Source organism: Eptesicus fuscus, chromosome 8 (assembly GCF_027574615.1).
Source record: "Eptesicus fuscus isolate TK198812 chromosome 8, DD_ASM_mEF_20220401, whole genome shotgun sequence".
In the NCBI taxonomy this organism is placed as follows: Eukaryota; Metazoa; Chordata; class Mammalia; order Chiroptera; family Vespertilionidae; genus Eptesicus; species Eptesicus fuscus.
Genome location: NC_072480.1, coordinates 15,957,789 through 15,984,661, shown reverse-complemented (window position 1 = coordinate 15,984,661; position 26,873 = coordinate 15,957,789). Strand labels below are relative to the sequence as shown.

Below are 26,873 nucleotides of genomic sequence, written 5' to 3'. Positions count from 1 at the left end.
CCAAAGCCAAGGAAACTGGCTTTTAAATAGAACACATAGAATTAATCATACATCTTATGTACTAACCCTCCCCTTTAATCTGCTTTTAATTAGGAAAAGGAAGAGGGAAAGCGTGGACACTTAGGAGATAATGAAGAGATGACCAGAGTATCTACTGACAAAAAACAGGTGAATTTTTATGATTTCTAAACAAGACACACACACACACACACACACACACACACACATACACACACATATATTCATAATGCAAAAGGAATGGTGTAAAGTAGAATAAAACTTCCTCTTATACTCAAATTCCCTATTCCCACTTCCAAAGGAGTTTCTTGTATACTCTTCTAAAAATGTTTTGTGCATTTACAGGATTATACATGTCTATTTTGTAAAAAACAAAACCAAAAAACATTTTCTATAGTATGCTCCTACATCTTCCTTTTTAAAAAAAATTTCCACCTTTAACTCATATTAGTTCATGTTTTGAGACGCTTCCATGGTTCTTTCAAATTCCAACATCTTGCTGGTTTAAAGAATTCAAGGCCCAAACTGCTCTTTACCTCGGTTATTTCTAGGAGTTGCATTTGTAACAAGCAACCTTGAGGGTTGAGGTAATGTCTCCCTCTTGTTACAAGAGTGTGTGTTTGCTTGCTCTCTGGATAAAACAGTAGAATCCCCAAGCTCAGTGTTCCTCTCCTATAACATAATCTACTTTATGTCCAGGAATCTATCTAGGCTGTTCTGCCTGACCCACATGGGATTTGTGGGCAGGGGAAACCATCACAAACATGATGCTCATGCTGCTTGCTTAGCTATGAATGATATAATCTTTTGTCTGACTTTCAGGTCTCTGCCAGTATCCATGAAACAGTAGCAGGCTAACTTACTGGCTTCCAGGTGGGGTCAAATCAGAGCCCCGACCTGACAAGATGAACCTGTTCCTTTTAACATTGCATAGTTTTTCCTTGTTACTTAATCTTTTGCATTTTCCAGAGAGATCCTGATTCATCAGATATGGAGTGGGGGAAAAAAGTATATTTTTTAAAAACTTACCTTGATGATTCTGATGTACATTCCTGGGATTTTCTAAAATTCCCAACAAAGTATAGAAATAATTTGTCTCAGAATATTTAGATGTATTTTATTATAAGAAAAGCTAAGGTAAAAAGTAGTGACTCACCATTTTAAGTTCATATACAAAACAGACTGCCCTCTTTTGTCTATGTGTTAATATAAAACTCTGTGACTAGGGCTAATAGATGACTTGCCAAGATGTCAGCGACATGAAGTAAAATCAGATGGCAGAATAGTGATTCACTCAAAAGATTTAGTCTTCTGGGAGTTTCTGAGAGTTGTAGTAAGTGAAAGTGCCAAAATGGAATGCAACGTAGCCTTTTATTTGCTTTGTTTTAAGTTTGGGATGGAAAAAAATCTTTGTCTCAAACTTGATATTTGGCCTTAGTTAGAAACAGAATGAAAAAAAATATTTTTTTTCCCTGAGGTAAAAAGACATAAAAGTGATAAATAGAGGATTCCAAGATGGCAGTGGATTAAGTGGAAGCTACACTGACATTCTCCAGGACCAAACTGGAATTACAACTAAAGTATAGAAAAAATCATTCTGAATAACCAACTGAAGCCTAGCTGAAGAGAACCCTTATCACCAAAGATGTACAGAGGAGGCCACATCGAGACTGGTAGGAATTGTGGAGGTGCGAGAGGGCTGGCTGGGCTCCCGCAGGCAGCAGTTGAGTTCGGGAGGGATATCTCAGCTGTGGGGAGTTCCCCCTGAGAAGTGTGGGGTCTAAACCCCCAACCAGGCTCCCCAGCCCAGAGGACCAGAACTGGGAAAGGTGCCCACATAACATCGGTCTGTGAAAAGCCATGGAGCTTCTGTCTACCAGGGAGAGATGGCTGGAAAAGCAGGCACCCTCTTAAAGGGCCAATGCACAAAATTTTATGTGCAGCCACTTACCTTGGACTTCAGCAGAGGGAGGACAGTCGACAGGAGCTGTGTGAGGAGAATTTGGGGTTGGTGGCTCAGGGTACAGAGTTGAAAGGACAGCCGCCTGGATCCCTGTGCTGAGTCATTCCCCCATACTGCAGAGGCCATCTTTCTCATGCAGAACTTTACTACCCAGGCAGTTATAGCCTGGGGGAAGCAATTGCCCCACCCATTGGAAACCCTCACCATACCCTGTGGTCTGCAACGTGAGGTTCATTAAGTGACTGAGACTAACAATCAACCTGCAGGCAGGGGCAGATCTCTGGGTGCTTTGAACCTGTGCTGGATCTGCTTTGGGACCTGGGGCTAGCAAAAGTAGACCTTAGTGTGCATCTTGGTCCTTTCCAAATGCACCCAGCCCCAGCAGAGGGAATCACAAGTTGTAGAGCACTGATAGCTTCAAATAGGGTACTCAGGGCTAGTCACAAACAGTGTCTGACATTGGCCTGTACCAGAGACTCTTTGATGAAGAGGTCCCAAACCAATAAACCCAGTGGTCAGCTTCAGACAACAGAGCAGGATCCAAAAAGCTTCATAAGCAGCACAACAACAGGGAGATATTGGCAGGCTCCAAACACTGCTGAGGTGAATTCTGCTCCATGTGATAAGCACCTGCACAGCAGTCTGTGTGCTGTGTTGGGAATTGAGCCTCACTCTCAGCCAGCCTGAGGGTTGAGCCCACACATGAATGAGACAATAGCAATCAAGATTCAAGTACAACAGGAGAGCCCACACGACGCACACAAGGGACATTAGAGCACTCAGGTCTGGTGATCAGGGAGACTTCACTACTGGTTTATACAGATCACCTACTACATAAGGCCACCCTACCAAGACTGGGAGTCATAGCAGATTAACCTAGACTACATAAGGCCACCCTACCAAGACTGGGAGTCATAGCAGATTAACCTAGTACATAAAAACAAAATGGGGAGACAAAGAAACAATCCCCAAATGCAAGAACAAGAGAATTCTCCAGAAGAACTAAGTGAAATGGATATAAGCAATCTATCAGCTATAGAGTTCAGAGTAATGATTATAAGGATGCTCAACAGCATAAACAAAATATAGAAATTATGAAAAGCAACCAGTCAGAAATGAAGAATGACGTAGTAGAAATAAAGAATACACCAGAGAGGATTAAAAATGGTGGTGTCATAAGTGGAAGCTACACTGACATTCACCCAGGACCAAACTGTTAATACAACTAAAATAGAGAAAAACCACCCTGAAAAATAAACTGAAGACCAGCTGGAGAGAACCCTGATAACCAAGGACAGAAAGTGGAGACCGCATAGAGACTGGTAGGAAGTGCAGAGATGCAAAAGGGCTGGACGGACTCCCACAGGCAGTAGCTGAAGGTCCAGAGGGATACCTCAGCTGTGGGAGGTTCCCACTGAGAATTCTAAGGTCTAAAACCCAAACTGGACTCCCCAGCCCAGAGGCCAGAACTGAGAAAGGTGCCCACAGAACATCTGGCTGTGAAAAGCAGCAGGGTTGCTCTCTGGTAGCCAGAGATGGCTGGAAACGCAGGCACCCTGTAAAAGTGCCAGTGCACAAAATTTCATGTGCAGCCATTCACATTGTGCTGAGTGAGGGAGGGCAGAGTGGACTGGAGCTCTGTGAGGGAGTCCACGGTTTTGGGCTCTAGGGTTGGAGCTCGGAAGGCAGCCACTCCACTTGCCTGTGCTGAGTCATTCCCTCACACTGCAGAGGACATCTTTCTCCACGGATCTTTGCTACGTAGGCGGTTTATTCCTGGGGGAAGGCAGTTGCCCTACCCTGTTGAAGACATTTTCATAGTAACTATGAAAAAAGACCAGTCATATATGATGACAGCACTAATAAAGAACACATTGGCATAGAAACCTACACATAAAGCCTATACGTTCATGTTGACCAATGTCACTGCAATCAACTTAATAAATAAAATGAAAAAGATAAAGAACACATTGGAAGGAATACACAGCAGATTAGGGGAAGCCAAGGATTGGATCAGTGAATTGGATGACAGGGTAGAAAAAAATCACTCAGAGAATCAAGAAGAAAAATACAATTAAATAACAGGAGGACAGCCCTAGCTGGTTTGGCTCAGTGGATAGAGCATTGGCCTGCAGACTGAAGGGTCCTGGGTTTGATTCCAGTCAAAGACACATGCCTGGGTTGTGGGTTTGATCCCAGTAGGGGGTGTGCAGGAGGTAGCTGATCAATGATTCTCTCTCATCATTGATGTTTCTATCTCTCTCCCTCTCCCTCTCTGAAATCAGTAAAAATATAAAAAAAACAAACAAAAAAAACAGGAGGACAACTTAAGGGAGCTATGGGATAACATGAAATGTAACAATATTTGCATAGTAGCAGTGCCAGAAGGAGAAGAAAGTGAGCAAGAAATGGAGAAAGTGTTTGAAGAAATAATGGCAGAAAACTTCCCTAACCTGGTGAAGGAAAAAGTCACACAAGTTTAGGAAGTATAGAGAGTCTCAAGCAAGAAGAACCTAAAGAGACCCAGGCCCTAAAGAGACACATCATAATTAAAATGCAAAAAATTAAAGACAAAAAGAGAATCTTAAAGGCAGCAGGAGAAAATCAATTTGTTACCTTCAAAGGAACTCCCATAAGGCTGTCAGCTGGTTTCTCAACAGAAACTCTATAGGCCAGAAAGGAATAGCTGAAGTATTCAAGATAATGAAAAGCAAGGATCTGAAACCAAGAGTACTCTATGCAGCAAGGCTATCATTCAAAATAGATGGTGAAATAAAAAGCTTCCCAGACCAAAAAAAAAAAAAAAAGGTTAAAGTAGTTTATTACCACCAAACCAACATTAAATGAAATGTTAAAGGGACTGCTGTAATGATAAGAAGAAATGTATATATAGAGAAATATAGGTGTATATAATAAAAATGGCAATAAATAAATACCTAGCAATAATAACCTCAAATGTAAATGGATTAAATCTTCCAATCAAAGGACATAGGGTAGCAGAATGGATAAGAAAATATGACCCATACATATGCTGTCTACAAGAGGCCCACATCAGAACAAAAGACTCACTCAGGATGAAAGTGAAGGGATAGAAAAAAATTTCCCATGCCAATAGAAATGGAAAAAAAGGGGGGGAGGGGTAGCAATACTTATATCTGACAAAATAGATTTTAAAGTGAAGGCCATAACAAGAGACAAGGAAGGTCATTACCTAATACTAAAGGGATCAATCCAACAAGATATAACCCTTGTAAACGTACATGCACCCCAATATAGGAGAATCTAAATATATAAATAAAGTCTTGGAGAACTTTAACAGAGAGATCAACAGGACTACAGTCTAGTAGGGGCCTTCAACACCCCACTGGCTTCACTGGATAGATCTTCCTGACAAAAAAATCAACAAGGAAATAGTGACTCTAAATAGCATACTAGATCAGATGGATTTAATTGACATTTACAGAACATTTTACCCCAAAGCTGCAGAATTCATCTCAAGTGCACATGGGACATTCTCAAAAATAGTCCACAGACTAGTCTCTACAATTTCAAAAAGATTGAACTCATCTGAAGCATTTTCTTGGACCACAATGGCATGAAACTTGAAATAAACTACAATAAAAAAAAACTCAAAAATTTTCAAACACATGGAGTCTAAATAGCATGTTATTAAACAATGAATGGGTTACCACTGAGATCAAAGAAGAAAATCAAAATTTCCTGGGAGAAAATGAACACACAGCCCGACCGGTGTGGCTCAGTGGTCAACCTATGAACCAGGAAGTCAGGGTTCGATTCCCGGTCAGGGCACATACCTGGGTTGCAGGCTTGATCCCCAGTAGGGGGCATGCAGGAGGCAGCCGATTAATGATTCTCTGTCATCATTGATGTTTCTATCTCTCTCTCCCACTTCCTTCCTCTTTGAAATCAATAAAAATATATTAAAAAAAAAGAAAATGAACACACAAAAACCCCAAATCTATGGGACACAGCAAAAGCAGCCCTGAGAAGAAAGTTCATAGCACTATGGGCCTACCTCAAGGAACAAGAAAAATCTCTACTCTCTAATAAACTATCTAACCCTACAACTAAATGAATTAAGAACAAGAAGAAAAGCCCCAAGTAAGTAGAAGGAATGATATAATGAAGATCATAGGGGAATTAAATGACGTAGAGACTTAAAAAAATATATAAAAGATAAATGAAACCAAGAGCTGGTTCTTGGAAATGATAAGATTGACCCACTAGCCAGACTCATCAAGAAACAGAGAGAGGACCCAAATAAATAAAATCAGAAACAAAAGATGTGAAGTAACAACTGATACCACAGAAATTCAACGATTTGTAAGAAAATATTACCAACAACTGTATGCCAACGAATTGGACAACCTGGGCAAAATGGACAAATCCTTAGAAACGTACAATCTTCCAAAACTCAGTCAGGAAGAATAAGAAAATCTTTATAGACCAAGAACAACTAATGAAATTGAAGCAGAAATAAAAAGACAAACTCCCAGCAAACAAATGTCCTGGACTGGAGGGCTTCACAAGGGAGTTTTACCAAAGATTCAAAACAGAACTAACACTTATCCCCTCAAACTATTCCAAAAAATTCAAGAGGAGGAAAGAATCCCAAGCTCTTTTTAGGAGGCCAGCATTATCCTAATTCCAAAACCAGATAAAGACCTCTACAAAGAAAGAAAATTACAGGCTAATATTCCTGATGAATATACATAAGAAATCCTCAACAAAATATTAGCAAATGTAACCCAACAATATATTAAAAAGATTATCCACTATGACCAAGTGGGATTATCCAAGGGGGTCAAGGCTGGTATAATATTCACAAATCAATAAATGTGCATATCACATCTATATATATAAAAGGCTGATATGCAAAGTGTCCCCTCGGGAGTTCAACCGGGAGACCAGGAGTTCGATTGCTCGCTGTGACATATGCTGACCACCAGGGGGCAGCGCTGAACGAAGGAAGTCCCCAGCCAGCATCCAGAAGGACTAAAATGTCCATACCTCCAAGGGAATCTGTAGATTCAGTGCAATCCCTATTAAAATACCAATACATATTTCACAGAACCAGAACAGATACTCCAAACATTTATATGGAACCAAAAAAGACCCTGACTAGCCACAGCAATCTTGAGAAAGAAGAACAAAGTAGGAGGGATCACAATACCAGATAGCAAATTAAACTACAAAGTCATTGTAATCAAAACAACCTGGTACTGGCACAAGAACAGGCATATAGATCAATGGAACAACAGAGAACCCAGAAATTAACCCAAGCCATTACTCTCAATTAATATTTGACAAAGGAGCCCGGCCAGTATGGCTCAGTGATTGATCTTCAACCCATGAACCAGGAGGTCACTGTTTGATTCCCGGTCAGGGCACATGCCCGAGTTATGGGCTCGATCCTCAAATAGAGGGCATGCTGGAGGCAGCCAATCTATGATTCTCTCTCATCAATGTTTTTATCTCCCTATCCCTTCCTCTCTCTGAAGTCAATAAAACCATATTTTAAAAAATTGGACAAAGAAGGCAAGAGCATACAATGGAATAAAGACAGTCTCTTCAATAAATGATGTTGGCCAAGAGACAAATGAAAAATGCTGTCACTGATCATCAGAGAGATGCAAATTAAAAGGACAATGAGGTATCACCTTACCCCTGTCAAAATGGCTACCATCAACAAATCAACAAATGACAAGTGCTGGCAAGGATGTGGAGAAAAGAGAATCTTAGTACACCGCTGGTGGGAATGCAGACTGGTGCATCCACTATAGAAAACAGTATGCAGTTTCCTAAAAAAATTAAATATGGAACTTCCATTTGACCCAGTGATCCCACTTCTAGGAATATATCCTAAGAAACCCAAAACACCAGTCATAAAGAATGTATGCTCCCCTATGTTCATAGCAGCACAATTTACAATAGTTAAGATCTGGAAACAGCCCAACTGCCCATTAGTAGATGAATGGATAAAAAAGCTGAGGTACATGTATACCATGGAATACTATGCAGTAGTAAAAAAGAATAATCTGTTGCTCTTTGAGACAGCATGGAGGGACCTGGATAGTATGATGCTAAGTGAAATAAGTCGGAGAAAGACAAGTATCACATGATCTCACTCATGTGGAATTTAATTAACAAAATAAACTGATGAATGGAGTGGTTCCAGAGACATGGAAGCATGGAACAGAGTGCAGAAATTCGGAGAGAAGGCAGGGGAGGGTGGGTGGGTGGGAGGTAACCAACCAAAGATCTTGTATACATATATGCATAGCCCATGGACACAGACAGTGGGATGGTGAGGGCCTGGGGTCGATGGGGGGGAAGGGGGAAATATGTAATACTTTCAATAATAAAGATTTTTCAAAAATAATAAAAATAAATGGTGTTGGCAAAATTGGACAGGTATATGCAAAAAACTAGACCACCAACTTACATCATACACAAGAACAAACTCAAAATGGATAAAAGACTTAAATGTAACTCGTGAAATATTAAAAATTCCAAGAAGAAACTATAGGCAGCAAAATCCCAGGCAAGGGAAAGAAAGAGGGGGGGAAATGGGACTACATCAAAATAAAAAGCTTCTGCACAACAAAAGAAACCATCAGCACAATGAAATGGGATCCCATTCTATGGGAGGACATAATTGCCAATGATATATCTGATAAGGGGTTGATTTCCAAAATATATAAAGAACTAACTCAACTTAAGAAAAGGAAGACAGACAACCCAATTATAAAATGGGGAGAGGACCTGAATAGATACTTATCCAAAGAGAATATTCAGATGGCCAAGAGACATAGGAAAAAATGCTCACAGTCACTAATTATCATAGAGATGCAAATTAACACTACAATGACATATCACCTCACACTTGCCAGAATGGCTACCATTAACAAATCAACAAATGACAAGTTCTGGCGAGGATATGCAGATAAGGAACCCTAGTACATTGCTGGTGGGAATGCAGATTGGTGCATCCACTATGGAAAACAGTATGGAGTTTCCTCAAAAAATTAAAAATGGAACTGCCATTTGTCCTATGTTCACACTTCTAGGAATATATCCTAAGAAACCCGAAACACCAATCAGAAAGAATATATGCACCCCTGTGTTTTTAGCAGAGCTATTTACAATAGCTCAGATGTGGAAACAGCCCAAGTGCCCATCAGTAGAAGAGTGGATTTAAAAACCTGTGGTACATTTTACACAGTGGAATGCTATGCAGCCATAAAAAAGAAGGTTCTTTTGCCTGGCCGTTACAGCTCAGAGGTTGAGTGTCTACCTATGAGCCAGGAGGTCATGGTTTGATTACGGGTCAGGGCACATGTCCAGGTTGCAGGCTCAATCCCTGGTGGGGGGCATGCAGCAGACTGCCAATCAATGATTCTCTCTCATTGATGTTTTTATCTCCTTCTCCCTTCCTCCTCTCTGAAATCTCTGTGTGTGTATATATACATATCCTATATAATAAGAGAGGAATATGTTAATTATCCGTTATGCCATGAGGCGTAACGACTGACTGCATAAAGACCGGATCACGGATCTGCAGGAGGGTGGGGCAGCGAACTACAAGCAGGAGGCGGAGAGCTACATAAGGGGGCAGGGCAGCAAGCTATGCGGGGGGGGGGGGGGGAAGAGCTACAGAAGGGTGGGGCAGCGGGCCGAGAGCTACAGGAGGGTGGCAGTGACCTATTGGCGCATGGATTCGTGCACAGGGCTACTTAGTGTGTGTGTGTGTGTGTGTGTGTGTGTGTGTGTATGCATATATATATATATATCTATATTATATATATATAATCTATATATATCTATATTATACATATAATCTATATATAGATTACATATATAATATATATATGTGTATGTATGTATATATATTTATATATATATGCATATATGTGTGTGTATATATATATATATATATATGTATGTATATATATGTGTGTGTGTGTGTATATATATATATACACACACACACTGAGTGGCCAGATTATTATGATCTCTGAACGCATAATAATCTGGCTACTCAGCGTATATCTTATATAATAAAAAGCTAATATGCAAATTGTCCCCTTAACCAGGAGTTCAACCAGCAGGCAGGCTGGCCAACCGCCCATGTTCCCCCGCCCCTGGCCAGGCTGGCCGGACCACACCCATGCACAAATTCATTGCACCGGTCCTCTAATATATATATATATATATATATATATATATATATGTATATATATATATATATACACACACACACACACACACACACACACACACACACACACACACTGAGTGGCCAGATTATTATGCATTCAGTGATCATAATAATCTGGCCACTCAGTGTGTATATATATATATGTATGGTTCTCTTATCCTTTGATTCAGCATGAGGAGACCTGGAGAGTATTAAGCTAATTAAAATAAGCCAGTCAGAGAAATCAAAGTATCACATGATCTCACTTATGTGTGGAATCTAATGAACAAAAACTGATGAACAAAATTGATCCAGAGACATGAAAGCTTGCAACAAACTGTCAAATCTCAGATGGGGAGGGGTCGTGGCAAGTGAGAGATTAACCAAGGAAATTTTATGCATATATGTATAACCCTAGACACAGACAGTAATGCGCAAAGGCCTGGATAGAGGGTGGGAGCAGGGAGGAGGGGGAAATGGGGAGAAAACAGGCGACATCTGTAATACTTTCAACAATAAAGTTGTATTTTTAAAAAGTGATAAACTTGGATCTTTTAAAAAGTTTTTCTAATAAAAATAAATTGGTTATGAGTAACAATTTTTTAAAAAGTCCTTTGTGGTCAAGGTTTCTGGCTTTATTTCTGTGCACTTAACAGAAATCCTAAAACTAAAATCACTTAATTGCAGCCATTTCCATTGGTCACAATTGGTTCAGTTTAATAAAATGAGCTCTAGCATGGTAACATCTTTTGATAAGGCCTCACCAGTTCTTTTCCTAAGTTACAATTTTATTTTTTCTTAAAGGGAGTGGGAGGAAGGGGGAGAGTTAGAGAGAGAGAAATGTCGATGTGAGAGAGACACATTGATAAGTTACCTTCCGCATGTGCCCCAGCCAGGGCTAGGATCGAGCCTGCAACCGAGATATGCACCCTTAAGTGGAATTGAACCCGGGACCTTTCAGTCCACAGGCTGACACTCTATTCATTGAGCCATACTTGCTAGGACTCCTAAGTTACAATTAAAAAAAAAAAAAAGTTGTTGGAAGTATTCAGAAGTAGATACTCACATATACTTTGTAATTGAGGAAAAAAAAACTCCAGAAAGTTTGGGGATGGGAAAGACTTCACAAATTCAAGGTAAATTTAAAGCTTATTTTAAAAGCCAATATAGATAGATTTTTAATATAACAGATGTATTTTGGTTATAAATATTGTAACTGAAAGATTTTTGTATTTCTTTTAAATGTTGCTAAGTTTAGGACATGGTTGGTCAACTCAAAAATGGAATTCTATAAAATCTTATTTATACCTTTTTTTAGGCATTTTACAAAATATTCTCCATAGTGTCAAACATTTATACTCATAGCTGAAAAGAAACTTGCCTATGTTAGTTAATATAACATTGGTCTGATGTTTAAAATGGTTTTCAGTGTGTCCTGTGGGGTATACCTGTAGAGTAAATTGCTTTGACAGGGAGCCGGGAAACAAGTTCCTCTGATACTGTAACAATCAGTCCCGAACCCAGGGATCAGGTTTACTTGCCTAACTGCAGTCCTACACTGAAAACAGCCGAGACTGTTTGTGCCTTACACAGAACTGACTCTTACCTTAGTCGGTTTTATCTTATATTAATATTGTTACACCAGCTTTTCCTACTAGTATCTGTATTAGTTAGGACACTTTATGGTTACAGTGACAACTCTTAAGAAGCGCAACCTTCAGGACTTGAAAGCAGAGCTAGCCCCATCCGCCGCCCGTGGGTGGGAAATGCTGAGGTTACTGCTCTGGCTTTGAGTTCTCTCCGCCTTTCTAATACCTGAAGTGTGTTTTTTATTCTTTCGAGCTTGACTGTGCATGTAAAACATTTTTTATTGTAAATAATCAATATATTTGTTGGAAGTGGAACCAAATGAATCTAGACTGCCATCGTGTTAAAAATTGTTTTTATGAAAGAAGTTGAGAATTTTAATCAGTATTTTAAATGTTTTAAAAATTAGGACTACCTCTCCTTTAGTTCTGTCATTTACCATCTGTGGGTCTTTCAGGAAGTTGTGTAAACTTTGCATGATTTACTTATTCTTGTGTAAAATCAGTTTTGTAAAATTTTTTTTATGACCATCTAGAAGCTTAATACTAAAAATAGTCCTAGACTAGATGCTATAAGAAAAAAAGTCAAATCAACTTGGTTCTTGCCTTTTAATAGGTCAAAATGTATTCATTTCTCACTAGGACTTTATTAATGAGAATTAAATGCTTAATTGATTAAGAAATCATAAATTTAAAACATTTCTGGTATAAAGTCAGTATTAAATATTCAAAAAATTTTGGGGACCTAATGAAAAATATGCTTTTGTTTAACCTGTTCAGGTAATGAATGAAATAAATTTTCATGTTATTAATAAATAAAGTATAATCCATGATATGATCCTTAGCATTTATAACTAATAAATTATTATTTTGTGTTTTAATGTAGGTGAAGAAAACTGGTCTTGTGGTGGTGAGAAACATGAAAATTGTTGATCTTCACTGTTCAAGTGAAGAGTTACATGCTGGGAAAATTGCTCTTATAAAACATGGGTCAAGGCTGAAAAACTGTGATCTTTATTTTTCCAGAAAGCCATGTTCTGCTTGTTTGAAAATGATTGTAAATGGTAAGTGTAGATAAGGTTTTGTTGGGGATTACTAACATTTATCTGAGAACAGTCAGTGGAAACAAATTGCATAAGTACCACAGAGGTACTTTAGAAATATATATATCTAAAGATAGTTTTATATACTATAAGAAGTCAGAAAGCTTGTATTCTGGTCTCAGCTCTGTCACTAATTAGTTAGATGATGCTTCATGTAATAGTAGACTGAAATGAGCTGCTATCTTATATAATAAAAGCCTAATATGCAAATTGTCCCCTCAACCAGGAGTTTGACTGGGAATTTGACCAGGGGGTGGGAATGGCTGCTCCCCACAGCCGCCCCCGTGCCCGATTGCCCCCCCGCCCAACACCAATCAGGGGCAGGGCCGGCTGGCCAACCGCCTGTGGCCCATCCCCCCAGCCGGCCCCACCCCCGATCGGCCCCCCTACACCCTGATTGGGGGTGGGGCCGGCCCACCAATTGCCCACAGCCCCTCCCCCCAGCCGGCCCGGTCCCCCATAGGTCCCCCCATGATTGGGGGTGGGGGCAGCCGGCTAACCTCTCACATCCCCTCAGCCTGGATAGCCCGGTCTGATCAGCCCCGATCAGGATGGGCCGGCTGAACCCCACCCATGCACCAATTCGTGCACTGGGCCTCTAGTCCTATATAATAAAAGCCTAATGTGTTAAGTGTCAGACCATTCATTTGACCAGTTGCTATGACATGCACTGACCACCAGGGGGTAGATTCTCCAACCCGTAGGTTAGCTTGCTGCTGGGGTCCGGCCGATTGGGGCTGGGCGAGATGGGCTGGACACGCCCTGGAGCCTGGTCCCTCCCCGGCCCCGATCGTACACTGGTGGGGTCCCTCGGCCTGGCCTGCGCCCTCTCGCAATCTGAGAACCCTCGGGGGATGTCTGCAGGCCAGGCCGAGGGACCCCACCACACCGGGCTTCTAATAACAAATAAAACACTAAAATTTCAGTGGCTTAATATACTAGGCATTTATAACCCCTGTACAGTAGTTTATCCATGGAGGATATGTTCCAAGATGCTCAGTGGATGCCTCAAACTACTGTATTAAACCCTATATATGTTGTTGTTTTTTCCTATGCAGACATACCATTTCTCCTAAAGGAAGCACTTCACCACTTCTCTTTAGCCTAACTGAATTGCCAGCATCACTGTTGTGCTTTGGGGCCATTATTAAGTTAAAGTAAGAGTTACTTGAACACAAACACTGTGATAGATACAATGATTCTGCAATAGTAGATCTGATAACGTAGACAGCTACTAAGTGGCTATTGGGCGGGTAGCTTTACAGTGTGGAGATACTGGACAAAGGGATGATTTATGTCTAGGATGAGATGGAGTGGGATAGGAGAGATTTCATTACACTGTTCAGAATGGCGCACAATTTAAAACTTGTGAATTGTTTATTTCTGGAATTTTCCATTTAATATTGGTAGACAGTGGTTGAACGTGGATAACTGATAGGTAAGATGATGGTAGCATTTTTTTGTTCTTTTCCCAGTTAATTGGGCAGATTGGATATTTACTTTATCACTTGTGTTAATTGACCTATAAATTCTATATAAGATAATGTGGAGTCAGCCACTGAAGATTTCTGAGCAGGAGTAATATGATTGAAATTATTATTTATATTTTTTTGTTATTGATTTGGAACATGAAAAGATAAGAGGTTAAGAGCATGATTAAGAGACTATTGCATTAGGCAGGGTATGAAGTAGGATTCAAAGTGACATTGATATAGAAAGGAAGACTGTGAAAGTGTTACTGGAGGAAGACGTGACCTTGATTCTTGTCTTGTGTTTTGTGTTGAGTTCCAAGCATGTCATACTGTGAGTTTGACATGTTTGCTGTAAGCACTTAATAGCCTTGAACCTGCCAAGAGAGATAATGAAAGTGTGGAAAATCAGGAAGAACCTACAATAGAAATGCTTTTGTTAGTGTTAGACCCATCTATATATATAAAAGGCTAATATGCTAAGTGCCCTTCCCACTGTCTGACCGGTCACTATGACGCGCACTGACCACCAGGGGGCAGACAGTCAACACAGGAGCTGCTGTGATGTGCACTTGCCATTTACAGAGACATGGCAGCATGGACCTGGCGCCCACAAAGCAACACTCGGCTTCCCCCAAGGGGGACACAGGCTCCGCCACCACCCCGAAGCGACAGCCCACCAAATTGTAGCCGATGCGGCCGGGGACCCCATGGTGCAAAATGTGGCCCACAGCCCAGCCCAACCCGGAAACAGTGGCTGTGGGCACTGGGTAATGACATCACATAACAACGCCCGGCTTCCTCTCCCTAGCAACGACTAGCCTCCTTGCAGTTTCTTCAGCTCAGGAACATGACTTGCTTTACAGCCAGGTGCAAACATTTCACACTGTAACCAAATGTCTGTGAAGTGTTTTCCCGTGCCTCACCTCATTTGATCCTCACAGAAGTCCTGGAGTAGGTAGAAAGGAGACTTGGTGGAATCCTATTTTCTTTCATTAGCCAGAAAACAGAGATTTAGAAAGCTTAGAAACTTGACCCGACTGAAAAGAAGTAAGAAACGATGGACCTTGAAAATGACTTTAGGTTTTCTCACTGCGCAGGATATAGTCAAACACTGCTGCAGTTAAATATTTTACCCTTTGTTCTCCCTGTGTGATCTACAATAATAATCTGCTCTGTGTTGATATTTACTGCTGTGTTGCTGACAATTATCTGAAAGAGAAGTTGGGGTGCTTCACTGGGCTGGAAAAAGTTTAGCTAAATCAGAAAGCAGGTCTAATTAAGCAAGTTTATTCTATATATATAAAAGGCTAAGTTGACTTGCGCATGCGCGATACATATTAAGTTCTCACTGGCGCCAATCGCACATGTGTGTTTTGATCTGTCATTGTTCATATGAATTTGGTTGACACTTCTATTATAGAGAAAGGGCAAATAGCGATATTAAAATATTTCTTCTAATTAATTTCCTTTCAATGTGCACGAATTCGTGCACTGGGTCACTAGTATATAAGTGAATTTGCTGTATTAGATTAGGTTTGTATCTTGGGAAGTGGCTTAGTTTAACTCCATGCTATTGCTAAATTACTTTAGTTACAATTGTTACATCAGATACATAGAAAATATTTCCATATTACTGTGGTTCTCAAAGTGTGGTCTGTGGACTCCTGATGTTCCACAAGGTCAAAAACATTTTCATATTAGTACTAAATTTACCCTAATAGTATCAAAACAGTGGTGTGTAAAGCTGATTCCCGAACGGTGAGCCAATGTTCTTCCCGGAATCGTGTCTCTCATGAAATTGAAGAATAAAAATCAAGGACCAGAAGATTTAAGCAAATGTGTGGAAATTTATTATAAGCAGATACAAATTCCCCACATGGGGAGAGGTCCCAATAATGGATTGCCACTAAGGCTCATTAATCTAGTGATATTATATTTACCCAAAGCCTGTTCTTTACCCAGGTTGCTTTCTGATTGGTTTCCTCCGTCTTCTTTGTCCACCAACAATTTTAAAATCCACCTGGTGCTCCCCTCCTCTTTTCCTCTCCCTCCCCTATCTCTTGCAACCTTTTGCACATGTAAGACAAGCATTCTTGTCTTGTGGAGTTCTGTTTTTCTGCAAGACCAGCATTCCTATGATTTTGTTATAGGTACCTCACCAATACCAGAGAGGATTAATTTATATGAGAGACCCTGACTGTGTTGTGAAAAGCCAATTTATTAAAGCAATTAAAGCATGTATCTTTATTGAAAAAGCAAAAGCAAAACAAGCAAACGTATACATCTGGCTCATGAAGTGCTCATGGGCTCTCGGGTAATCTGAAGAGCAGGTTGGGTGGGGGTGTGAGGAATTATATACCCTCCTGCCTATAGGCTTCAAAATTCCTCTGCTGACTATTTGGGACAGATTAATTCTCAAGGCCCCCTTTTTTACTTTGCTGTGGCCTTCCCAGAATGCATGAGAAGCACCTGGCAACTTTATCTTGCCAAGCTTTTAGACTGCTGGCTTCTCTGCTTAGGGAATAAAATGGCCTTTTTTTCCTTTCCCCTTTCCTCCTCCTTTTTTGCATTCTCTCATCAGGGAGGTTTTTATTTAACCATTTGCTCTGTGTCCTTGGCTGGGGAGGATAATGGTTTGTTAGTTACAAGCTGGCTGCAAATTGCCCACACTGTTTTAACTTTCCTGTCTCAGTTTCCCTATTTCTCCTGCCCTGGAATTGTTACAATTTTAGCTGGCTCCAATGGTCATGTCCATACTTCCTCCTCCTTCCACCCCTTACCTGTCTGCCTAATCCTGTTTCTAATTCCTCTCAAAACTGTTGCCTAATAACAAACAAGGTACTAGTAGTCATTGTGAGGTTTCATGTAAGAATGTCTTTGGTGAAACAATAAAGATTATTAATTTTATTAAATCCCAACCCTTGAGTACACATGTTTATAATATTCTGTGTGAGAAAATAAGAGGTAGATATAAAGCACTTTTGCTACAAACTTAAGTATGAAGGTTGCCTTATGGAAAACTACCTATGCAAATGTTTGAGATATGAACTGAATTATCCCTGTTTTTCATGGAACACTGTAATCTGACAAGCTATAAACACTTGGCTATTTGACAGACATTATCTCAAAATGCATTAAGTGAATCTTTCACTTCCAGGAAAACAACTGACAGTATTTGTTGTCAATTATAAAATTTGAGTTTTCAAGAGAAAATTTTGAAAAACTTGGCATCATGGGCTTACAGCTTCCCAGACTTAAAGACTCTTCTGGATGAGATTGGTGGTATTAATAAATATAATTTTTAAAAAATAATGGAATTTAACATAGAACAAAAAATTTATGATTTTTAAGACACTATCCTTTCTTAAAATTTTATGTGATGTCAAAGAAGAATATTGACAACTATCTGAAATGGCTGTTAAAATACTCCTTTTTCAACTACACATCTGTGTGAGGCTGGATACTTTTCATATACTTCAGTAAAACAACCTATTGCAGCAGATTGAAAGCAGTAACAGATTTGAGAATTCAGATGTCTTCTATTAAGCCAGATAATAAAGAGATATGTAAAAATTTAAAGCAGTGTCATTCTCCTATACTAGTTTCTGTTGCAGTTTTGGAAAATATAGTTATTTTTCATTAAGCTATGTTATCCTCTACACTAATAAAAGAGAAACATGGAAATTGACCATCACTCCGCTATGCCCACCAGCCAATCAGGAGGGAATATGCAAATTCGAAGGAGAAAGGTGGCAGCCGCCCAGCTGCTCCAGGCATGGAGTGGCTGGGCAGGGCGGGACGTCTGCTATGAGAGGGAGGGCAGGGGGCGAAGGGATCTATAGGAGCGGCACTCAGGCCACAGCGAAGATGGCAGACTCTGGCCAGAGTCTGCAGCGAAGATGGCAGACTCTGGCCAGAGTCTGTAGCGAAGATGAAGGCGGCAGACTCTGGCCAGAGCCTGCAGCAAAGACGAAGAAGGCCTGGGTCCCAGATGCCAAAGGAAACCGGTGCTGGAAGCCAAGGGAAGGAAGGCCTATTGCACAAATCTCTTCGTGCAACAGGCCTCTAGTATATAATAAAATCCTAATATGCAAATTTACCAAATGGAGGAACGACCGGTCGCTATGACGCGCACTGACCACCAGGGGGCAGACGCTCAAAGCGGGAGCTGCCCCCTGGTGGTCAGTGAACTCCCACAGGGGGAGTGCTGCTCAGCCAGAAGCCGGGCTCACGACTGGTGAGCACAGCGGTGGTGGTGGGAGCTTCTCTTGCCTCTGCGGTAGTGCTAAGGATGTCTGACTGCCGGACTGCGAGAGGGTGCAGGCCAGTCTGAGGGACCTCCCCTCCCCGCCCCGCCCCCCCCCCCCGCCCAGTGCATGAATGTTGTGCACTGGGCCACTAGTTTATAATAATGTGTTGTAGGTTCTTTATTGTTGTTGTGTGTTTTTTTAGTGAATTAATATTTTTACATTTTTGTTTTAATTTTCTAATACAGTAGATATAATCTACACCTCATTGGGGTCCTCATTAATTTTAAAGAGTGTAATTGGGTCTGAGACAACAAAATTGGAAAATTTCTGCAGTAGCATTTGCCACTGGTACGTGAATATTTGTTTAAAGATTGGTCATCCCCTCTTCTCCTTGAATCAGGTTTACTAGAAGCAACCAGGGTGTTTAGATGAAAGACTGACCAGCACTGCTGGTTAGGAAATGGATTTTGAGAACTCCAACAGAGGGCAGGTGAAATGCAGCCAGAGGAAACATTCTGACATTAGCTTTGAGGCTTTCAAAATTGCTTTACAGCCCAAGTCTCAGCAAGAGTTAGAAGTAACAGGAACAGATAGAAATGTGTGTTAATTCAACTAAGACTATTTGGTTCATCTGTTAGTTTGAATGCACAGCACCCTGTGGGCCAACCGTCCAGTCACTTCTGGACACGGCCATAAAAACTGTCTCTCTCAGCTGCAGTTACACGAGATACTAGCAAAGGAGTCTCTGTTGTAGAACACTAACTGATGAGCAATTCAGTGCTTCATTCTGTATAAGGCATCTCATCGTTCATTCTGAAATACAAATTAAAATATTTTTTCCTATGTTTGTTACCCAGTTTTGTTTTCTCTTTTGTAAATTGTCTGTTCATATCTTTGGATTCTTTTGAGGCCTTGTTCTTATCAATTTATACCTGTATATGCTTTTAATAAATTAAAATCTTCTCTGTATATTAAAGATTACTAACCTTTCCTCTATCACATTGATTAAAAATGTTCCTTCTAGTTTGTTGTTCTGCCTTTAATTTTGTGGACTTAAAAAAATGAATATTGTTCCCCTCCCCACTGCTTTCCTCAAATTGTAAGTTCTTTGTGGAAATTTTGGATAACTGTATAATATTTTGTTATGAAGAAGATCCTAATCTGTTTAATCATTCCTCTATTTTATCTGTTTAGTTTTTTTCTATGTCTTCACTATTTTAAACAATGCTGCACTATATATAATATCCATGCTTTTTTTTTTTTTTTAATCTCTATTTAGAATATTTTCATAGAATAGCTTCCTAGAGAAAGAATTCAGAGTACAGGTACATTATTAATGCATGGTTGCTTACTTTATTTCAGATACAAAACTCTAGACACTGTTAGTTGTCGGCTACTAGTATAATATTCCTAAAAGCAGCCATTGATTACTTGTAGGACTCTGGTATGTATATAGTTCCAGCACTGGGCTTTGGGACCACACTTGGCAAGGCCAATGATTCCAAAATACATGCCCTGGGCTTTGTGAGGGGTTTGCCAACTATTCCTATAAAGGGTCAGATAATAAATATTTTAGGCTTTGTGTGCCACATGGTGTCTATACAGCTGCTCAGCTCTCAACTCAGCTACTCCGTTGTAGTGCAAAAGCAGCCAGAGATCGTGTCAATGAATGGTCTGTGTCCCAATAAAGTTTATTTATGGACAATTAAATTTGAATTTCAGATAATTTTTATGTGTCACAAAATATTCTTGTTTTTTGTTTTTCCAACTATTTAAAACAATAAAATATGTTCTTAACCTGCAAGCCATACCAAAATAGGCAATGGGCTGGATATGGCCTGTGAGCCATGGTTTGCCAATAGGCTATGTCACTGGTGACTTGGAAATAGGCATTTATTATATTGGGATTTCTGGATCTACTGCAGTGATATGGTAAATTTATCAAGAAAGCCCTTAATTTCAGAATGTATCTGATAACTACCTTTCATATTCTATATTTCAGCTGGAGTTAACCGAATTTCATATTGGCCTGCTGATCCAGAAATAAGTTTGCTTTCTGAGGCTTCTACTTCTGAAGATGCAAAGTTAGATGCCAAAGCAGTGGAAAGATTGAAATCAAACAGTAGGGCCCATGTGTGTGTCTTGCTTCAGCCTTTGGTGTGTTGTATGATGCAGTTTGTAGAGGAAACCTCTTATAAATGTGACTTTATTCAAAAAATGGCAAAAACATTTCCAGATACTAACATTGACTTTTATTCCAAATGTAGACAAGAAAGAATAAAAGAATATGAAATGTTATTTTTTGTTTCAAATGAAGAACTACATAAGCAGATGCTGATGACTATAGGTTTGGAGAATCTATGTGAAAATCCATACTTTAGTAATCTAAGGCAAAACATGAAAGACCTTATTCTACTTTTGGCCACAGTAGCTTCCAGTGTGCCCAGCTGTAAACACTACGGATTTTATTGTGACAAGACTGAACAGAGTAATGAAATTCACAATCAAAGTTTGCCACAAGAAATTGCAAGGCACTGCATGGTTCAGGCCAGGTTATTGGCATATCGAACTGGTAAGTTATATGCTTAGTTCATGTATTGGGGTTTATCGGTTGTATTTATCTCAGAAGTAAAGTTGGGTTCATCTCATCTGTGGTAGAACTCATTTACTCTCAGATACTGAGTTTTGCTGGTCATATGTACAACACATAGAAATTAGTGAGACCCTTGAGTAGACAACTCTTCTGCAGAGCAGTTTTAGGATTCCTTGTGGCCTTATAATTTGGTGCTACATGCCCTGATTATTTAGGCCCTTCTTTCTGCTTCTTGTTTTTATCATTTCACTGTTCATTGATCCCTCCACTGGAGATGGAACAAAAAGAGAGAGGGAACAAAATCACTCATTTTTGTTAACTCTTCAATATTTTTTTAAATGATTTTTTACAGAGAGTAAGGGCAGAGGGATAGAGTAAAAACATCGATGAGAGAGAAACATCGATCAGCTGCCTCCTGCAAACCTCCTACTGGGGATGTGCCCGCAACCAAGGTACATGCCCTTGACTGGAATCGAACCTGGGACCTTTCAGTCCACAGGCCGATGCTCTATCCACTGAGCCAAACCGGTTAGGGTAACTCTTCAGTATTTTATATGTATTCAATATTAATAAAAACTTTAAATATCTTTACAATATATGAATTCAAAGTAACTAACAGAATCAAAGTAAAAGAATATTGGCATATTTTTTCCAATTGCTAGTTAGTATGTCTCCAATCGCAAGTAGAGAAATCAAGCATTTTTACTTTTTTAAGTTATGCATGGCCATATATGTAAAAACAAAAAATATTTCTTGGGGATTTTCTTTATTGTAATAAAAGATGGCATCACTATTTCCAATTATAGACCACTGTTTTTACATCTTATCAGATGTAAAATATTTCAAAGTAGAAGAATCATCACTTTTTAAAATGCAACTTGGAAATAAGAGAAAAAATGCAGGCAGGAGGAGCAATAGAGTAAGATTTGATGAGTGGAATATAGTAAAAAAAAAAATTTCATTTATCTCAAGAAAGAAGGAAAGCAGAGGAAGTCTTCAGAAAAGGTTCCGTTGTGGCTCAGTTGGTTGAGCATTGACCAAGAGATCTTGGTTCGATTCCCGGTCAGGGCACATGTCCAGGTTGTGCGCTCGATCCCCAGAAGTTGGTGTGCAGGAGGCAGACGAATGATGTTTCTCTCATCTGTTTCTATCTCTCTATCCCTTTCCCTTCCTCTCTTTCTAAAAATCAATAAAAACTTTTTTTTTTTGAAAGAAAAGGTTCATATAAATTTCACTGGCCTGCAGTGTATTCTAAACAAAGACCACAGGTCAAAGTAATTTCAGTAGAACGGAGGCTCTCATCTGGCAGCATCTCAGAATCCCTGAAATTTTATTAAAAAACAAATGTTCACATTTCAATCCAGACTAAACCAAGCCCCTAAGGGTATGGCCAAGGCTTATAAGTTTTTAAAGTTCTGCAAGGAACTTGGACATGCAGCAGGTTTAATAAACACTCGATTCTTATTAAATTATTTTAGCTCAGCCGGAGTGGCTCAGTTGGTTGGAGCATAGTCCTAAGCATGGAAAGGTTGCTGGTTCGATTCCCTGTCAGGGCACATACTTGACTTGAGGGTTCGATTCCCAGTTGGGCACATACAGAAGGCAGCGGATTGTTGTTTCTCCCTCACATCGATCCTTCTCTTTCTCCCTCCTCTCCCCCCATCTCTTCCCCTTACTTCCTTTTTCTAATGGTGTCCTTGGGTGAGGATTAAAAAAAGAGAACTCTGGGTGGTGAGCGCAGTGGTTAGAGCAAGTGCCAGCGCTTCCAGTCAAGGGCATGTACCTGGTTTGTAAGTTTGGTCCCTGGCCCCTGTCAGGGCACATGGGGAAGGGAGCCAACTGAAGAGTTGGACGTCTTTACATCTTATCTACCTGGTTTAAGTGTGATTTTTTTTAATCGCTTTTTTGGGGTCCTGATTTCCCATTAGACTAAGCATTTTCCAAAGCTGAGGATTATACCTTCCTCCTGAACCACAATGTTGATGACAAAAGTAGGTTGGAGTAGTCAAGAAAGTTTAATGTTTCAAGTTATAACTCATTGGTTCTCAACTTTTAACAGAGGGAATGCTTATGAGAAAGACAGATTCCTGTGTCGTCCCGCCTTCCATGGAGAGGTTGGTTTAGGGCATTCATTCCCATGGGAGGCAGGAGGCCGCCTTTGTAACAGGCAGCCAGCGATTCTGACCCAGTGGCCTGTAGACCACATGGGCAGACCCTGACACCACAGAACTGGGAGCCGAAGTAACCATGCCTGGTCCTGGAACCCTCGTTCGTCTGACTCTGAGTGATCGGAGTCTCGGGAATTGGGAGGTTGACCATTCCTTCAGAGGTGTCCAAGAAGACACTGTGAATGACCAGAGCAATTTCTGTAAAAATCACAGACATGAAAAGCTTTATGAGAAATTAACTAATCTGTCAGCCAACTTTGGGGCTGAGTGAAATCTACTCAATCTAATACAGGTGAAATTTCATTTCGATTTTGACATATACAAAGTTAAGGATATTCTCGTGGTGTGACTAACCTTAAGCAGTAGAGTTGCATTGCTGGTGGAAAGTCACATTTTCCCCCTCTTGACAAGGTTTAGTCTGTCTCCAAACTGAAACAAAAGTGTCTCCTGAGTTTAAAAAAACACAACATGAAAATTACTCAATGTAGATGGTAGGAAAAGTAGGCTCTTAATCTGAAGAATTTCTATTTCAGTTTTTTATTTTTTGTTTCAGATTTATGCATGTATTAAGTATAATTTTACTTCCAATATAGGTTTTGGTTTTGCAGACAAATATACTCTTATGTTTATAACTTCTGCCACTTGCCTTAGAAATGATCATAAAGCCATAATTATATTCTTTTCCCCACATGTTTTATTCTGAAGGTCTATTTCGGTTACACCAAAATCCCTTTTGTGACAGTTTCCACTCTATAGAGTAAGCCCTCCTCCTCCCATACACTCTATTCCTCAGCATTGTATTAATTTTCTGCACAGCACAGCACAGAGGTGTTTCCTTGTTCCTGTCTTCCTTCCTCATCAGACTGTAAGTTTCATGAATATAAGGACTTCTGTTTTCCTCACCACTGTATACTCGGGCATTCAATGAAGGGAAATGTTTGTTATGAAATTCTTAACGTCAAAAGAGGGGTAGAGGAAAGGCAAAGTACGTTAGGTTCAGAGGGCTAAATTTTAGTCACTTAATTTCTTTGCCTGTTTTCTCATCTAGAAAAGGAAATTTTATGTGCTTTACCTTTAGGATAAAAAATGAGGCAATGAGTAAAAAGTGCTTCAAATAAATTATGCAAATGCTTTATAAGATAATTTTAAAAACCTGAGCTTGCTTTAACTAAAGTTGGGGAATTTTATTACAGTATCATAACTTTTAAAAATTATTTATGAGGCATCCTAATTTTTTAATACATAAGTGAAATAAAGTTTCTCAGTACTTTTACTAAAAAAGTTAAGTATTTAAATGTTATCATTGGAAGGATTACTTGTAAGGAAATTATAGGATGAAGCCACAATTTCGCTTAATCCTCACCAATATGAAAATGTTCTAGCCCAAGTTCACAGATGATTGTTACTTTGTGTAAATGTACCTACTTCACTATATTTGTCTCTTATTAAGAGTTTGATAAATACTATGGTTTTCATAATTACTGTATAATTTTCTTAGAAATTTGTACTCACCCTTGTATTAGTAGAAGGAAAAAGTCAATCCTTTATATGTAGAATTTCTCTTTTGGTTTTTAAATTTTGTTTTAAGAAGTACAGCTTTATTTATTGCAGACATGTTGGTTCTGCAGGAAAATTATACTCTTACAATTGACTTAGAAATGAGCATCATGTAATTAACTGGGCTTCCCCCCTCCCCAAAGGCAAATTATGAAGGTCAGGGAAAGGACAACGCAGTGTTTACATCAGAATCCCCTTCATGGATCTTTCCAGCAATATGAACACATGAAAGCCCATACATATTTATTTATGTTTGTATTATACATCTGAACATTTTTCATAGCAAGAACATTTGCATGAAATGTATTTTTCATGATTAGAGTATAAAAAATTCTAGAAGACAGACTTGATTGTTGTGTGATTACATTAAATCCATTAGTTCAGAAACTTGTTTTTCAATCAATTTTATCATCTATTAGAAATAGTCATTTAGAAACTGACTTGGTGGTGGAGAATCAATAGTTACACTCAATTCCGGTTAGAGCTGTGGTCCTGGACACTGCCATTGTAATGATCTCCAATATAGATCACGTGTGGCTGGGTTGGTAGTGACAGTGTCTAGTTATTTAGTATCTACTTACCATAGTGCATGCTTCTAAGTATTTTTTTTAGTGGTTTTCTATAATTTTGGAGATGTCAAGAATTGCTGCTACATTTAGAAACTATGTTCCAATAAATATGTTTATATTATTTTCAGAAAAATATAGTTCTGAAACTAACAAATCATTGATTTTTTTTACTGAGTTAAATGCCATTTATCTTTCAGAGGATCATAAAATAGGAGTTGGAGCAGTCATTTGGGCAGAAAAAAAATCTGTAAGTATTAAACTAATTGTTTAAACATTTAACTTTGATTTTCTTTAAATATATTTCAGCCTTAAATACATTATTTTGTTGACCCATAGGCATTAATATTTTATATTGGTGATTTTATGTTCTATAAGCATTTGTTTATTCCCTCAGCAATTTTATGGATAGATTCATTTATTTAGCAGACATTTGTTAATACCTTCTACAGGGTTGTCACTGTGCCACAGTGTACAGCGGGGAGTTAAAGACCACATTTCCTGCCCTTCGTGGCCTTCTGTAATCTGGTAATACAGAGAGAAGTGAAAAAGAGACTGGTATGTAAGAGTGATTATAACATGATACCATGAAAGCTCAGAGGATCAAGCTTAACTCGCTTGAAGAAATGAGTGACATATTCTTGGAGGAGATAAGATGCTATTTGTCTTGAAGAATGAATAGGAATTTACCAGGCAGAGCAAGTTCGTGAGACTAGGAGGATAGCATGCAGAGGTGAGGGGTGTGAGAGGGAATTGGAAAATGGAAGTGGTTTGGCATGTTGGAGTACAGTCATATGTTTAATAGTGTGGTAGAAGAAATTGCTCTTGACCCTGAAGAACTCTGTGTTTCATGTAGAGAGTTTGGACTTTATCTTTTGGATAGTGGAATACACTAGCACAGTGCTAAGCAGCGGAAATAAAAGACAAGCCACATATTTAATTTTAAATTTTATAGAAGCCATATTTAGTAATCTGTCCATAAATATCATTTCAACATGTGATCCATATAAAAGATTATTAATGACTTGCACAGAAGGCCCAGAGAGTGCCACAGTGGCTTCTGGAGGGAGGGTCAGGTGAAGACACAGGGAGAAGATGTCTGTTTACAACCAAGGCAAGAAGTCTCATAGGAAACCAACCCTGCCATTGATCCTGGGCTACAGGACTTCGGGTGGACCTAAGATGGCGGTGGAGTAGGTGGGAGCTAAACTCCCCTCCTCCCAGGACCAAATTAGAGTTACAACTAAACTATATAAGAATCATCCTGAATAACCAACTAAAGATGAGCTGAAGAAAAACCTCATTACCAAGGATTTACAGGAGAACCCACATTGAGACTGGTGGGAAGGATGGAGACACAAAAAGGGCTGGCCCTG

The 26,873-nt window shown here is 39.5% G+C and overlaps 1 protein-coding gene across 5 annotated transcripts in view; it reads left to right on the top strand.

Annotated features, from left to right (window-relative positions):
* The window catches only part of CDADC1 (cytidine and dCMP deaminase domain containing 1), a 77,833-nt gene that overhangs the window by 7,718 nt on the left and 43,242 nt on the right, over positions 1-26,873 (top strand). For 3 of the 5 annotated variants that reach the window (XM_008145599.3, XM_054719799.1, XM_054719798.1), the window contains exons 3-6: positions 94-168; positions 12,675-12,852; positions 20,616-21,185; positions 25,698-25,747. In XM_008145599.3, coding sequence (XP_008143821.3) covers positions 94-168; positions 12,675-12,852; positions 20,616-21,185; positions 25,698-25,747 — 873 coding nt within the window. Of the gene's footprint in view, positions 1-93; positions 169-1,495; positions 1,692-12,674; positions 12,853-20,615; positions 21,186-25,697; positions 25,748-26,873 lie in introns of those variants that run through there. The other 2 variants (XM_054719801.1, XM_054719800.1) reach the window with 2 other exon arrangements.